Source organism: Eptatretus burgeri, chromosome 7 (assembly GCF_056783735.1).
Source record: "Eptatretus burgeri isolate ZD-2024b chromosome 7, Ebu_testis_v1, whole genome shotgun sequence".
Lineage (NCBI taxonomy): Eukaryota > Metazoa > Chordata > Myxini > Myxiniformes > Myxinidae > Eptatretus > Eptatretus burgeri.
Genome location: NC_140967.1, coordinates 94,273,594 through 94,290,434, shown reverse-complemented (window position 1 = coordinate 94,290,434; position 16,841 = coordinate 94,273,594). Strand labels below are relative to the sequence as shown.

The following is a 16,841-nucleotide window of genomic DNA, read 5'->3' as shown; positions in this document are numbered from 1 at the left end:
GAAGAAGCTGCTGCTTGCCGGTCTGAGGGATGACCGATGGTACGACAGAGGGTGGAGTCATCAGCAAAGAGATATAGAGGATTTTTTCCAGAGAGTCGGAGAGATCATTGATGAAAACCAGAAAAAGAACAGGGCCCAGAACGCGGCCTTGAGGAACTCCAGCCTGGACAGGAAGGGGGGGATGAAAGAACTCCATTTAGGGCCACATGGTTTCTGCGAGAGGAGAGAAGAGGAAGTCTGCGAGCCATGAGTGGAGATGGCCTTGGATACCATAAGAAGAGAGTTTGGTGAGAAGGGCAGGGTGCCAGACTGTCAAAAGCACGTGATATGTCCAGGGATACGACTCGGATTTCCTGTCTGGCATTGAGGGCTTCCATCCATTGTTGGGAGACAGAAGGAGCATATCCAGTGTTGAGTGACCTGGTCTGAAACCAAATTGATAATCAGAAATCAAGCCATTGGAGAAGAGGAAGGATTTAATGTCTGAAGCGATGATGGATTCCATAACCTTGCTGATGATTGGTCTGTTGTTGCAGGGATCTGTTTTTGCACCTTTTTATGCAGGGCAGTGATGTTTGCTGATTTCCAAGCAGATGGCAGATGAGCTTGAGCAAATGAGAGGGTGATAGAACAGAGAGAGGGTGAGCAAGAGCAGAAGAGCAGGCTTTGAGGACACGTGTGCTGATGCCGTCTGGACCGGTTGCCGAATCTGAGTCGAGGTTTGATAGCAAGCTCTCCACCTTGTCAGGAGAAAAGGACACAGAGTCCAGGGATAGTTGGGTACGACTGGGTAAGGTGGGCAGAGAAAGTGATGGGTTTTGGACACAAGATTTAGCTGCAAACACCGAGTTTAGGCATTCAGCTTTTTCACGTGCGGTATCAGCATTGCGGAGATGAAGAAGCGGCCATTTGAGGTAAGCGAGGGGATGGAGGGGGAACAGACACCAGAAACAGATTTGATTAGATGCCACCAGGATTTTGAGGAGGGAGAGAGGTTTGAGAGTTCAGATTTGAGATGAGAAAGATGTTGTTTTCTGGCTCTCCTGAGGGTAGATACACATTTGTTCCGAGCTTTATAGAAGGAACTGAGATTGCCCTCAGTTGGGTTTGCTTTCCATGAGGCAAAGGCAAGTTTTTTTCAGGACAACTGCCTCGCCACAAGCTTCAGTGAACCAAGGGCGGGAGGAAGGGTCGGACAACTGAAGACGAGAGGGGATAAATCTGTGCATGAGGGAGAGAAAGTTTCTTTGAAAGAATTCCCAGGATGAGTTGATGTTGGAGAAAGTAGCGATAGGAGACCAGTGTATAAGTTTGAGGGCTGCTTGGAGACCCTGCCAGTCGGCTTGAGTGAAATGCCAGACTCGACGGCGGTGAGGTGGTTCTCTGATAATAGCCAGAGAGATGTCCTCTTTGACAAGGACGTGGTCAGAAGAACCGATTGGAGCGGAGGAAGAACAGCAGATATTGTCAGGGAAATTTGTCAAAATCAGATCCAGAGGAGATGGAGTACCATTGGTTGAGATCCGTTCGGGAAGTTGACTGATTGAGTCAGTCCCAATGAGTCGCAGAAAGCTTTTGCTGAGGTGCTATGCCAGGTGAGAGAGGTACCCACACCTAGCCAACTGGCATGATGACAATTGAAGTTGCCACATATGAGGAAGAGAGAGTTTGGATGAGAAGATAGAAGTTGGTCCATGTTTTCAGATAGTGAGGTGTAGATGGAGTCATCACTGTTAGGTAGACGGTACAGTACACATATAAACATGAGGTGGGAGTGGAGGGGAAGCCGGAGCCAGAGGTATTCCTGGGGGTGTGGGGGAGTGAGGGCAGTGCATGAAGAGTGAGGAATAGAGTCTTTGATGAAGAGATCAACTCCTCCACCAGGGCGAGGCTCAGGTCTGTCAAACCGGAGGAGGGAGTAACCAGGGAGAGATACTTGGGAGTCAGACACGTCTTGGGGGAGGAAAGTTTCTGTTAGGCAGATTATGTCTGATTTGTCAGTGGCAACCTGTATGGAAAGATCTGAAAGGTTTGAGCAAAGGCCCCGGATATTTGAGGTCCATACTTTTAATGAAGAGGTAGCGGAGGAGGCTTTGGGTGCAGGGGGTGGGCGGGGGAGAGGGAGGGGGAGGGTAGGACAAGGGACAAGGGGGGAGGTAAGGAGGGGTGTTGAAAGAGGGTGGGGGATTGCAGAATAGCTAGGGGAGGGGCCGAATGAGGAGGAGAAAAGGCTCTGTGGTGCTGGGGGAGAGGGGGACAAGAGGGAGAAGAAGGCAGTTGAGGATTTGAAGAGGTGGAGGAAAGAGATGGAGGTGAGAAGGCAATGGAAGGAGGCAGCTTTGTGGATGGGAGGGGGGCAACTTTGGGAAGGAGGAGTGAGGGGGATGAATGGTGGGAGAAAGGTGAGGGGGAGTTTTTGAGAGAGGTGAGAAGGAGGCTTGGAGGGAGAAGAGTGGGATGGTTGCTTTGAGAGTGAGGGGTGAGAGGAGTGAGTTGGCACTGAAGTTGGAAAAAAAGAATGGTTGATGGAAAGCGAACATTCATTGCAACTGGGTTTTTTTAAAGTTTTAGGTCAGTTATGCGATTAAACACATTTCTTGAGGGATGCAATCAAGGCGAATTCAGAGAATGGAGAGAAGAAACGCTGTGACAGTTGGATTTTTTTACGCAAGGTATGAAGGAAAGGTCGAATTGAGAGCAGTCTGTTTAAATAGCAGAAGAGTAGTGCATTTTGACACAGTAAAGAGAACCACATGTGTGAAAGAGGAAGATGAAGCATTATAAGAGAGAGTTTTTGTTATTATTATTAATGTTTGAGTGAGTTTTCAACAGATTAGGTCATAGAAGTGTTGTAGAAAAAATAGAGGAAGATGAAGAAGAAGAAGAAGAATCGGAGAAAGGTAGCGTTTTTTTTATTATTATTTAAGATAAGAAATAGAGTGATTAGTAGGGAGGAATGGGAGACGTTAAGAAAGTGGGAAAGATAGAAATTGAAGATAATGGGGAGAAAAAAACAAATAAACACGATCGTACACCGAGGGGAACAAAGGGTAGGCCTCAAGCCTCAAGGATGGGCCTCAAACACCCAGTAAGACAAGTTTGGCGAAATCCCACAAAATAGCACGATTTTTGAAACAAAACCGAACTAGGAACACACAGTAACATGTAGGTGAGAAAATAAACAGTTAAAACGGGACAGATAACGACCGGAAACTTAACTTTGAGATCGTCAGCAGGGAGCACCGAAGGAGACCTGCCAACGCTCCAAACCCAGAACCGGAAGCCAACGCTCCAAACCCAGAACCCAAAACACATTGCTTTGGCTTTGAAACTTTCTCTCAACACACTTGTGAGAGGGGCTGGAAAAAACCCCATTGTTCCCGCTGAACATTGGGTAATTTGTGTGGGCCTAATGACAATTTGCAAATTTCTGAGCATTCCACCCACATCCCACAGTGTGAAAGTGTTCTAAAAATAGCAAAACGATTCTATGACACGACTTAAACTTTGAATAAAAGTTGTCCTTGACAAACGACTCCACAGCATACATTCTGGCACTTATCATTGCAAACACGAAAAGCATGAGTAGTACATGAGATAGAAAGCTAGCATGAGAATGTTTTCATCAACACTGACTCAAAAAAGAGGAAAACCTTCAAATGTTTAGATTTGTTCAGCAATTTACATGGGAAAAGAAGTACAGTATTCAATAATTGCCACTGTTATATAAACAAGTATTATGCTTTTTTTATGCCTCCACCGACGTAGTCCTATGTTTTCAGGTTGTCCGTCCGTCCGTGAGTCCGTGATTCCCTTTTAAGTTCATTTTCTCTGCAACCGCTTGTCCGATTGACATGAAATATCCACCATAGGTGCAACGACTCATGTAAAATGCTTTAATGATGATTATGGCATCTTTAGTCAGGTGGCTTGGTAGCCATATATATATATATATATATATATATATATATATATATATATATATATATTGTTACGTTTGAGGGGGGGGTATGCATTCAAAGGGTAATTAGGATGTTTAATTAGGTATGCCAAGCTGTTCGAGTTTATCAGGATCTCGATGTAATAAGTAGCAATTCAGTGGTGATAAGTTGTCTAGTAAATGTTCATTTCTTCAAGGGGGAAATGATAATTGTCACGTAATTAGATAGGGACACGGGATAGGGTAAGTGTGTCTGCGTAAACCCCTTTTAGTAGTCCCTGGAGGCTGGCCGTGACGTCACAGGACAGGGCTGCGGATGGCTCCGCCCCGTGATCACGATTGGCGGAAGGCGACGGCGGTGGGCCAATAAACGGCTCGATTGGAAGTGACGAGGACAGGAGGATAAAAAGGTTCTGTTCGGGGTCGAAAAGGAAGAGGAAGAAGATCGGGACAAAAAGATCGTGTTTTTTTGGGTGTGGAGGCTGTTGCGCGGAGAGCGTCCTTGTTGTTGTGCTGATTCGATCGTGTTCTTCATCGTGTCTTGGAGCCGTGCTGAACCTCGTGCCTCACCTTGGTTGGCTCTGGGGTTCTGCTGACTCGGAGTACGGGGTCGAAGGCGGGTGGACCTGCCTCCCTCTCCTGCTCGCCACTTGGCGCCAGAACTGGTTCCCTGGCGGCTGTGAGCGGACTTGGGCCGAGACCAGGAGGTCGACAGCACCACGGTTTCTCCTGCCCCCCCCTGACCAGAGCAAGGCCAGCTTGTCCGACGCCGATCCAGGGACAGTTGCGTCCACACCACGGTCCAGCCTGACCACCAGAAATAGTTACGTTGTGTGTGTGTGTGTGTGTGTGTGTGTGTGTGTGTGTGTGTGTGTGTGTGTGTGTGTGTGTGTGTGTGTGTGTGTGTGTGTGTGTGTGTGTGTGTGTGTGTGTGTGTGTGTGTGTGTGTGTGTGTGTGTGTGTGTGTGTGTGTGTGTGTGTGTGTGTGTGTGTGTGTGTGTGTGTGTGTGTGTGTGTGTGTGTGTTAGTTAGAGGGTTTGAGATCTGTATATTCATTGGAATTGTCTGTGTTTTTCCCCACGCCCGATCCCACACCATCCCGTCGAATCGCCCCGGATCCCTTTTCTTGCCGAGTCTTGTTATTTCTGGTTAATAGTAAAAACAAATAAACATCATCAACTCAGTGAAAAGTGACTCGTGCCACCTTCCTCGTCCCGTTTGCGGTAGAGCGATTAGAACCGCCATGTTTGGGTTATAAATAAATAAACCGCCTCCATCGTTTCGGCTCATTCTACGTTGGCGGGACTGTTCAAGTCCCGTGGACGTCACATTGGTGTCAGGGTGTTGGATGTTCGAACCCCTCTAAATTATATTTGGTATCGGGAGAATATACCAAGATTAAAATCTCGCCACGAATTGGAATATAAAATAATTACAGAAAAGCGCGCGAGCGCGGGAAAATTTTGGCGGGATTTTTCAAATTTAAATTAATTGGCGGCAAACGGGACTTCTGCACCATGGCGGATGTGCAGATGTTTGAGGAGGAAGGCCACGTGTCTGGCAGCGAGTCGGGGGAAGAAGGGAGAGACGGGGGTAGGGTTGGAACCTCCCCCATTCCGAGCGTTGACCGTGCTTCATCGCCCGTAACGGAGCCGGCAGCGCCGGAAACCGGCACGATGTCGATCTGGACAATGTTGGAACGTTTAATGAGTGCAATTACAGCACAGGGGGCAAAAATGACGGCACAGGGGGCACAAATGGCAGAAATGACTGCACAAATGGAAAATCAATTCGTGACACAGAGGGCAGACATGACGGCACAGGGGGCAGAAATGACGGCACAAATGGAAAATCAATTCGTGACACAGAGGGCAGAAATGACGGCACAAATGGAAAATCAATTCGTGACACAGAGGGCAAAAATGACGGCACAGGGGGCAGAGATGGCGGATCGATTGGGGGTAATGGGGGAACAGTTGGGTGCACGGATTGATTTAATGAGGGATGAATTGGGGGAAAAGATGGAGAAAATGAAAACTGAGATGCAGGAGTGTGTGGATGTTAAATTTGGAGAAATACAAAGTAAATTCAAGGATAGATTAGAGGAAACAAAGGTAGAAATTACATTGGAGGTGGAAAATATACGAAAAAAATTGGTAGATAAAATTGATGCAACGAACATTCGGGTTGATAAAGTGGATGAAAGCCTGGAACGTCATCGTGCCTGTGTGGATGCTCGTATGCAGCTGCAGGTTGAAGAGTGGTGAGAGCTGAGGAAGCAAGGGATGAATTTGGCGGAGGAGGTAAAAGGATTGGAGGCTCGTTTGGACGAACAAGATAAAATTATGAGCCAAGATGAAGTCTTGGATAAAGGCCTGGTAGAGCCGTGTTTTGTAAGTAGAGTGTCCGGGTTGGTTGAGGAGCAGCTACAAACTCGCGACGGAGCCTTGGAGGAGGTTGTGCGGGCCCAGAAGATCCTGTGGGAAGAGGTGAATCAGTCCATTCAACGTTTGGAACAGGAGGAAAAATTGACCCATGAGACCCTCACCACAAAACATCTTTGGCCACAGTGGGCTCCGAAATTGGATACGCAGCCACAAGGGTGTTTGATCCCTGGGCTGGATTCGGACAAGGGAGAAACTGAGAAGCGGGCCACCGTAAAAGTGATCCCCCTGGTAAATTTCGACGGGTCAGGGAGCGTTGAAGCTTTTCTGACGCAATTTGAGTGCATTTCCCGACTAAACGGGTGGAATGAGCGGGAACGTACAGGGAATTTGGTGGCAACGTTGCGGGGACCAGCCGCAGATGTGTTAAACGTGATCGCGGAGGGGATGTTGACCAGCTCCCACATTTGCGAGGCGTTGAGCCGTCGGTTTGGGTTCGTGGCAAACTGTGATCAGGTGCGGGCCCAGCTCCAGCACCGCAGATTAAAGCCGGGTGAGACAGTGCAGGAGCTGGCACAGGACATTTACCAATCAGTCAGATCGCGTATCGGGACCTTACACTGGAGGCGTGGGACAGACTGACACTAGAGAAATTTTTAGCTGCTCTTCCGGACCCTGAGGTCCGAGCGCTAGTGGAGCTACAGGATCCACCCACCGTTCACCAAGCGGCTGAGTGCGCAGCCAGGCTGGCCTCGTGGAGTCGGCCGGGTCGGGTTCCAGAGAGGCCATCGGTGACGATCCGACAGGCGGAGATCCAGGATCAGGGAGGGGGGCTGGGAGAAATTGGCATTACCCAAATGTTTCAGGAAATTTGCCAGAAACTGTCAAGTTTGATAAAGGGTAATCCAGTAGTTAGTGCGCCAAAGCGGCGGGGTCACAGCCCAGCCAATAGAGCAATTCAATTATGGCCGAGGGGGTCCGGAACCGGAAGAGACATTTCACCGATACTCACGGGGGCCTTTTATGGGGAGTTGTTTCCGGTGCGGGCGAAGAGGACACATGCAACGATATTGCCGGTACCTGGCGATGGAGGGACCCTCCAATAGACTTTTAGACTCAGAGAGGGTGAATCCTCCTGCTGAACCGCCAGGTCTATCCGAGGTGCCCTTTCATAGGTCGGGTCCGGAGATCACTGTCGGGGGTCGTGGAGACTAGATTGGGCTGAGCATATATGGCCATGCTCGGCTGCTGAGATTGTGGCGAAGTGCCCTCCTTTGGTGGAAAAAAATGAATTGTGGGAAAATTGGCATGTGTTTGTAAGTTCCGCTGGGTTTTAGAGTGACAATCGGGACAGTGGGTAATTGGTAACAAAGCGGGCACAAGTGGCTGTCCAATGGCTGGTGCGTGGATCAGGTGAGAAGTGCTGTGTGAGTTGTTTTAAGTTAAGAAGTGAAATGTATGGTGCACACATTGATTTTTTATTGGACATGGTGTGGTAACAGGGAAGGTCATGGTCGGTGAAGTGTTAGAAATGCAGGTGTCACATGTAAGGCCGATGGGGTGGGGGAGTCATGTGGGTTTTGTGGGTGGGGATGATGTGCTTGTCCACAGGGATTGCTGAAGCTCACGGTGAGCATGAATTGCGACCCCCTTCAAGGAGATTCACCACCTGGTGGCTAATGGTGACAGTGTCTGGAGGCAACTGGGAGAGGGTCTGGTTGGGCGACCAAGGCGGGTAGGACCTTGGCGACCCAGGAAGGCCAGAGGAGCCAGTGAGACCCCTTCCAGAATGTTGTACGGGATTAGAGCTGATGGCTACCAGGGGGGAGGGAATCAAAGGGAGCGGGGCGGAGAAACGTCCGGGTTGGACTAAAGCTTACCTGTGGGCATGGTTGCACCTGAGATGCCCCCATCATCTTGTGGTAACCCACCCCACGGCCATGACGGGATTCACCCTGCATGATTAAAATGAGGAGCATGACCTAGAAATGTGATGATGACCATGGTGTGAGTGTTGTGAAGATGTATGAGTCCCACTCGATCCCGCACAACTTGACATGTGCAGCAAGGGCATGATGTCCGCATAATTTTGGGGCAAGCAAATTTGAAAATTGGCTCCCCAGGTAACGCTGGATCTATTAGCATCCACTGGGGGAGGCGGTCAAGTGTAAATATCCTGTGAATAGTGTCGTTAAGGCTTAGAGTAGGAATGTAAAGTATAAGTGTTGTGTTTTTGTGGAACCTTTTGTTTCCCCTCCCCAGATCACTGGAAGAGTGTTGGGCAAGAGCGATGATCCAAAAGATGGAGTGCAACTTCGCTCAGTGCTCTCATGTGATAAAAAAAATAAAATAAAATAAAAAACGAATGATTGTTTCGGCGAGGATAAGGCCATAAGGGGGTAGTACATTAAGCAGGATAGGTAAGTTAGCTGCGACTCGCTGCCCATTGCCCCTCCTACTTTATTTCGTTAGGTTAATTAGGTGTGAGTCAGTCAGTGTTAAGGCTGGTACGGTAGTGCCTGTGATATACCTTGCAGGAGCTGCGGTACCAGAGGAGGGGGCAGTGTTACGTTTGAGGGGGGGTATGCATTCAAAGGGTAATTAGGATGTTTAATTAGGTATGTCATGCTGTTCGAGTTTATCAGGATCTCGATGTAATAAGTAGCAATTCAGTGGTGATAAGTTGTCTAGTAAATGTTCATTTCTTCAAGGGGGAAATGATAATTGTCACGTAATTAGATAGGGACACGGGATAGGGTAAGTGTGTCTGCGTAAACCCCTTTTAGTAGTCCCTGGAGGCTGGCCGTGACGTCACAGGACAGGGCTGCGGATGGCTCCGCCCCGTGATCACGATTGGCGGAAGGCGACGGCGGTGGGCCAATAAACGGCTCGATTGGAAGTGACGAGGACAGGAGGATAAAAAGGTTCTGTTCGGGGTCGAAAAGGAAGAGGAAGAAGATCGGGACAAAAAGATCGTGTTTTTTTTGGTGTGGAGGCTGTTGCGCGGAGAGCATCCTTGTTGTTGTGCTGATTCGATCGTGTTCTTCATCGTGTCTTGGAGCCTTGCTGAGCCTCGTGCCTCACCTTGGTTGGCTCTGGGGTTCTGCTGACTCGGAGTACGGGGTCGAAGGCGGGCGGACCTGCCTCCCTCTCCTGCTCGCCACTTGGCGCCAGAACTGGTTCCCTGGCGGCTGTGAGCGGACTTGTGCCAAGACCAGGAGGTCGACAGCACCACGGTTTCTCCTGCCCCCCCCCCCCGACGAGAGCAAGGCCAGCTCGTCCGACGCCGATCCAGGGACAGTTGCGTCCACACCACGGTCCAGCCTGACCACCAGAAATAGCTACGGTGTGTGTGTGTGTGTGTGTGTGTGTGTGTGTGTGTGTGTGTGTGTGTGTGTGTGTGTGTGTGTGTGTGTGTGTGTGTGTGTGTGTGTGTGTGTGTGTGTGTGCGTGCGTGCGCTTGGCGCCTTAGAGGGTTTGAGATCTGTATATTCATTGGAATTGTCTGTGTTTTTCCCCACGCCCGATCCCACACCATCCCGTCGAATCGCCCCGGATCCCTTTTCTTGCCGAGTCTTGTTATTTCTGGTTAATAGTAAAAACAAATAAACATCATCAACTCAGTGAAAAGTGACTCGTGCCACCTTCCTCGTCCCGTTTGTGGTGGAGCGATTTGATCTGCCATGTTTGGGTTATAAATAAATAAACCGCCTCCATCGTTTCGGCTCATTCTACGTTGGCGGGACTGTTCAAGTCCCGTGGACGTCACAATATATATAAATATATATATATATATATATATATATATTTATATATATATATATATATATATATATATATATATATATATATATATATATATATATATATATATATATATATATATATATATATGTATATATATGTATATATATATATATATATATATTTTTTTTTTTAACATAAAAACCTTCAAAAATCGACTCCAAAATGGCTGAGCAGACCGAGGCGAAACTTAACAGGTATGATCGCCTTTGACATCATTGATCACATGGTTTGGCAGCTACGATTTTCTTTTTTTGAAGAATAAACCTTTAAAAATCTTCTCCAGAATGGCTTGACACATCGATGGGAAACTTCACCCACATGTTCCCCAAGTCTTGGGGATACCAGGTTGTTCACGAATAATTAATCGGTCACGCGGTCTGGCAGCCATATTGAATTGAACGGAAATCGTAAAAAAAAAAAAAATTCTCTTGAAACGCTTTCATCAATCGAAGTGAACCGGCACAATTATGATCTAGTTGTCATGGAGAATGTATGTTTTAAATTTCAACGTCATCGGATGCATGTTTTGGCAGGCAGAATTATTTAATATTTTTAATATGGGTTGAGGGGTTTATATCAAACTTGGTGCAAGTATGTATAATGTAATATTGTGAGCGGAGGCATATCCAGCGATGTGCCGTCCCAGTTATAAGTGCAGCGTTTTATACCGATTGATCATTAGATCTGTGCCTTTACATAGATGTGAAAAATGTTAATTCAAAAATAGCATGCCAATGATTGTGACGTTAAAAGTTCTTCTTTGGTTTGCAACACATGGCTGCTGGTAGCATCATTTCCTGGGAGCACAGCCATGCTGCTAATGCAACGCCCCCTGTAGGTAAGAGGAGGAATTTGTAATTAGTTTAGTGTGCCGGCATTAGCTCGCCTTTTTTTTTGCAAAGGGTTATTAACCTCCCCTCCCCCTCCCCCTCCCCCCACACCTCCCCTCGCCCCCACCCCGATCCTGAATGAAAAAAAAATCACAGGAACATTCATTCCCCTTTACTCGCAGCATGTATGAAGAACAATGCATCAAAACGTTTTTATAACAATGTTATAGCGTAAGCCATCAGACAGGACATCCATTTTAACATCCTTCTGATGGTTGGCACGCACATTGATGCCTCACCCTGCCTGCAAGACACCAGCATGGCAGTTTACAGCTGGACCGAGAGGCGAGGTGTATATATCTCAGCAATCATATCGGCCCACATTAAAAGGTGAAATATATTGTTAGAGCAATAGCTTGAAACAAGAAAAACTCCCTCAATTAAGATCGTCTAGTGATCAAGAAAATCCCTGTCATGGTCCTGGTGCATATCGCGGGTGAGAGACATAATGTTGTAACTGCATTTTTGGCGAAACCAAATAAAATGGCTCTCATGTCTAACAAAACACCATTTCGCGGGTTGAGAGACATAATGTTGTAACTGAAAATTTCCCATTTCCTGCAAATCGCGAATGAAAGATAAATGGTGTTTTGTTAGACATGGGAGCCATTCCATTCAATCGAGCCAAAAATGCAGTTACATCATTATGTCTCTCAACCCGCGATATGTCATGTTGTCTTGTCATGGGATGATCGCCTTTCTTGCTAAATTTTAAATAACATAATGTTTTCTCTTTAATTCCTCATTCAAGGGGTTTGGTTGTCAAAGGGCAAAACAATACAAAACAAAGCTCGATGGCCTTGCATGAGTTGTGTTGTTTTTTTTTTTTGTCATTTTCTGTTGGGTTTTGTATAGAAAGCTTGTTGAGGAGGAGCAGATGCGCCAGCGGAATGAGGTGAAGCTATCTCAAGCCGATGAGGAGCTTCTGCAGAAAAGGGAAGAAACAAAAATCTTCAGGCAAGTCGAAGCAGGTCAAGCTTTTTGTTTTGCTGTGCAGAAGGAAAGGTAAAATTTTAACAACACCTCTTGCCAAAACAATGTTTTACCTGTTTCATATTTATCAGTCTTTTCCTTTGCAGAAAGATTTTTCACATCATATGCCTGGCTTTTCACAAAGTAAACTGTGCCGCTGTCTCACCATTGTGTGTGCCAGTTGTACCACAAGCCTCGTGATATTGTGGGTGATGGTGTATACTGCAAAATAAAAGTGATATATAACCCAACCCCTGTACCGTGCCAATCTCCACTGCCCCAAAATATGAAGTTTGTGCCAGAAACAAAAATGGGGCTCAGACGAGAGTGAATTGATCCTTTTGAGGCACTAATTTTGAATGGTATTGTTACAGCCGTTGGGTCGGCCATTTGCCTGGTCTGAATCAAAGGAGTCGCGACGGGCGACTGATCCAGTTGTTCCGAGCTGGATCATGGGCTTGTCTGCCACAATACCTAGCTCCAACAGAACGACCGAGCCAGTCGACGCATCATGATGATCGATGATGTGTGCCCATTACTCTAATGCTGACCCAGCCGAATTGCCAGGCACAGGCACTGTCTAGTCCCGGGTGATAATCACTTGAACACAATCTGCCCTTAAATGGGAGTGTATAATTTGAACACACACGTGGCAGGAATACAAGAGGAAGCAACACAATGTAACATTAATATATAATCAATAATTCAAACCCGTACGTACCCATGACTCAACAAAGAACGACAGTTCCTTAATTATCTAAGTCCTTTAGGTCTCAGACCTTTCTCAAGAGATAGACAAGGGATAGATGGCACAATACAGGAAATGCCACTGCTGCGCCCGACAGGACATGGCGAGTTCCAGGCAGTGGCATTGCCTGGCCATTGACTGTTCGTGGCCACGGACTGAACCCGACTTGAGGAAGAAAGTGGGCACAGCTTGCTGTGGGGGGGGGGGGAGCGCGGTAGGAGCTGCGGCAGCAAAGGCTTCGTTCAGGGAGAAACCTTGTTGCAGGGTTCACCGTAGCCTTGCATGTCTCTTATGCCTCGCTGCTCGTGTCACCCCTATTTATAGCTGCCGCTCCCATCTTCCAGCCATGTCAATAGCTTCTCCCCACTCGGCCATTATTAGTTTGTGGGTGGGGTATCCCCCCTCCTGACCTGTTACTCAGGGCTTTTGGCATGCTTTGCATCATGGTTGTGCTTCTGTCTAAACTTAGCGCCTGATGGCCTGTTGGACACTTCAAAAGAGCATTTAAGACAGATTACAAAGGTAAGAACATTTAAAATGGGTGTCATGGGGTGGCGGTTTCAGATACACTTTGCGGATTGGTGGACGGCAACATTGTATAGATAAAACAACACATATTCAATATCACAATTAAATGACCTCACACTTATGTAACACATGCAAAAAGCGAGAGATAACTATCCCTATACTATGCAAAGTTACTCCCGATAAGTCATTCCAACAACAGTGTTTTATCTCTGCTTCCACACGACAAACATATGGAGCTTTTATAAACAACACAAGTTAACCAAAGGGATTCTGTGACTAATTATTTGCCATCTCTTTCATTTCCATTAGCAAACTTAATGAGAAATTAGCACGGTCAAACAACATCTCAGTGTCTGTGCACGTTTCTGTTGCTCATTCTTCACATGTCTGTGCTTCTGCTCCATTCAGCATTTTAAGCATTTAAGCACTCCATTCAGCATTTAGCTCCATTCACCATCAAAGCTCCACCTGTATTTCTCACCAGGGGCGTCATTGGGCATTGGCCCACGGGGCACGTGCCTCAAATGTTTTTTGCCGTGCCCCAAATCTATTTTAACCACTTTATATTTTAACCCTTGGCTACGATAGGCCACTTTATAATGATTAGCCTATTTTTCTCCACGTACCATTGTGCTAAATGTTTTTTTGGGAGTGGGGGGGGAGGGGTGGGGGGGGCAGGGAGGGATCTGAAGCCTGACAAGTTTCTGCATAAAGCACGTGTACATTTGTGGAGTCGCGTGGCCTACATCATTACCTCTGCCACTGAAGGTGGATGGAGGTTGTGTTTTCATCCCTGCCTGTTTGTTTGTCTTTGAACAGGATATCTTAAAAAGTTGTGGATGGATTCACACAATTTTGTGGTCAGGTTGGGTGTGTGACAAGGAAGAATAGATTCATTTTTGGTGAAGATCTGGACACGAGATGTTTTTAATTTTTAAACTGATTCTTCACTATTTAAGAGATGGGCGCAAAAACGATATATAGCATGATATTTCAAAATGTTGTGGACTGATTCGGGTGAAACTTGGTGGATGAGTTGGGGAGGTGACAAGAAGGACCCCATTCGATCTTGGTTCAGGTGCAGTATATACATTGGTATACAAAACGTAAACTGTTGTTGGCGTAGGTATGCAACCTTCAGCACTACTCTACCGAGTGCCATTCTAGTTATGACTCAGCTCATCTCTGGTGCAGTAGTGCTCCACAGAACGTAACACTGTGTCCTGCATACACAACAATATTACATTATATTACATTTGCTTTTGTTTTCCACTTTATACTCACATTTATTTATAGCCAGTATCGGAAAAATGCAAATTTGATATTCTACTGTAATATCGGTTCAAAATAATTTGGCAGTTTTTTTTCCTTTTTTCAGCAATATATTTAAGGAATGGATCAAGCATGGAGTATTGCTATAAAGTAAAACTTTTTAAATCAAATGTGTTGGAAATGTATTTCCGTTTGTACGCACGAGTACACAACATGGCTGCTCATGTTCCACCACATACAAACAAGTCCTCAACTCCCACCTCCTCCCCCCCTCCCATTCCAAACCCCTGCGTCTAAATTTTTTTTAATGCCGAAAGCCTTCCCAGTCTCATCTGAAGTACAACCACCAAATGTCAAATCATTCCGTCCAGCCAAGGTGTGTACCCAAGTCGTGTATCCGTTCCGTTTAGCTGTGTATCCAAGTCGCACATGCACACACACTCCTACAGTTTAGCTCCCTTTGACTTCTCTCCCACTCATCTGATCCTCCCCAACAACTCTAAGATGTATGCATTCTTGTAGTAATTCCCTCCTGGTGAAACTTCCAAAGTGAAGGGTGATCGCAACACCTCAAGTGTTTAATTCATCGTTTCTCCCACATGTTAAACCACCTTCCTCGAGCTGTGCTATCCCACTCTTCCCACCAGGACTTTGACATTAGATTATCATTCCTTATTGGAACTCGGTTCCACTCCTTTCTCTGAGACATGATGCCCTGAATAACTTTTGAGACTGTTTTCTAACTATTGTTGAACTATTGGTGACATTCACATTTATGCAAATCAGAAGCTCATGGAAGAAAATCTCACAACAGAAAAGGGGAATCCCATGATGTTTGGTATGACAGTGTTCATGACTGCATGTAGAATGCACCTGTTCTGCTTGTTTGAACTCTTGTCATCATTTAATATTTCAGGGAAAAGGCTGAAACTTATCGAGAAGAAATTAAGAAATTGGAGGAGTCGTACAAAGAGCAGGTAAACATTGCAATGTAATTATCTTTCATGAACAAGACAAGTTACTTCTTCCACCTAGGGTGGAAGGAAGTTATGTTTTCACCCCTGTTTGTCTGTTTGTGTGCAGGATATCTCAAAATGTTGTGGATGGATTCTGATTAAATTTGGTGGGCAGGTTGAGTGTGTGACAAAGACGAACTGATCAATTAGATTTTGGTGGAGATCCAAATCTGGATCTGCATACGAGAATCGTTTTCTTTTTCAGGTGATTCTTCACCATTGAGAGATAGAGCCAAAAACGACACATAGCTGTAACGACACATAGCACAATATCTCAGTTGTGGATGGGTTTGGACGAAACTTGGTGGACCGGTTGGGTGCGTGACAATAAGGAAATGATTTGATGTTGGTGAAGATCTGATTCTGGACCTGAGAATTTTAAAAGTGATTCTTCACTATTGAGTGATCGGGTTGAGAACAATATTTAGCATGATATTTCAAAAAGTTATGCATGAGTCGTGACAAAACTTGGTGGATGAGTTAAGTAGATGACAAGAACAAGCCAATTTGGTTTTGGTTCAGGTTCAATTTCGGGAGTTTGGTTCAATTTGATTTTGGTTCAGGTCCACATCCACATCTGGCCCATCAGTGGCATCGAAAACATAAAAGGTTCAACCTGGCGAAGGAATGCGCTCTCCTGAGTTCTAGTATCCTCTGCCACCGGTGGTGAAGGAGGTTATGTTTTCACCCCTTTCTGTCTGTTTGTGTACAGGATATCTCAAAAAGTTGTGGACAGATCCAGATGAAATTTTGTGGACAGGTTCGGTGTGTGACAAGGACAAACTATTTAGATTTTGGTGAAGATTCGGATTCGGATCCGACTACTGGAATTTTTAGGTCATCTCTACCGAGATGACCTAATAAAGCCGGACCAAATGTCTGTCCGTCTGTACGTCCGTCAACAATTTTTCTCTCCGATCTTGATGAAACTTAGTATGTGGATAGAGGTCGATGAGTGTTGCACAACGATATAACTTTTGTCCGGGTTCAAGGTCAGGGACGAGGTCACGTAAGTTATAAATATCGCCATTTTCAAAACCTATCTAGTCTACCATTCTACAAGATATTCGACAACTGTTTATTGATTATGATAGTAATAAATATTATCTTGTAAATAACCGGACAGATTTTGAATTTCCTTCCCGTTTGGCCACCACATAACCTGGAAGATTGTCAAAAACTCCTCCCTGTACAAAGAAAATTTTTCACTTCCGATCTTGATGAAATTTGGTATTTGGGTAGAGGTCGATGAGTGATACCCAACAACATATTTTTTTCCCCGGA

General features: G+C 45.9%; 1 protein-coding gene across 5 annotated transcripts in view; it reads left to right on the top strand.

Moving 5' to 3' along the window:
• LOC147023827 (uncharacterized) overlaps positions 1 to 16,841 on the top strand; it is a 146,788-nt gene that overhangs the window by 72,742 nt on the left and 57,205 nt on the right. For all 5 annotated transcript variants that reach the window (XM_085889671.1, XM_085889669.1, XM_085889670.1 and 2 more), the window contains 2 exons: positions 11,877 to 11,978; positions 15,458 to 15,518. In XM_085889671.1, the coding sequence (XP_085745797.1) occupies positions 11,877 to 11,978; positions 15,458 to 15,518 (163 nt within the window). The remainder of the gene's footprint in view (positions 1 to 11,876; positions 11,979 to 15,457; positions 15,519 to 16,841) is intronic.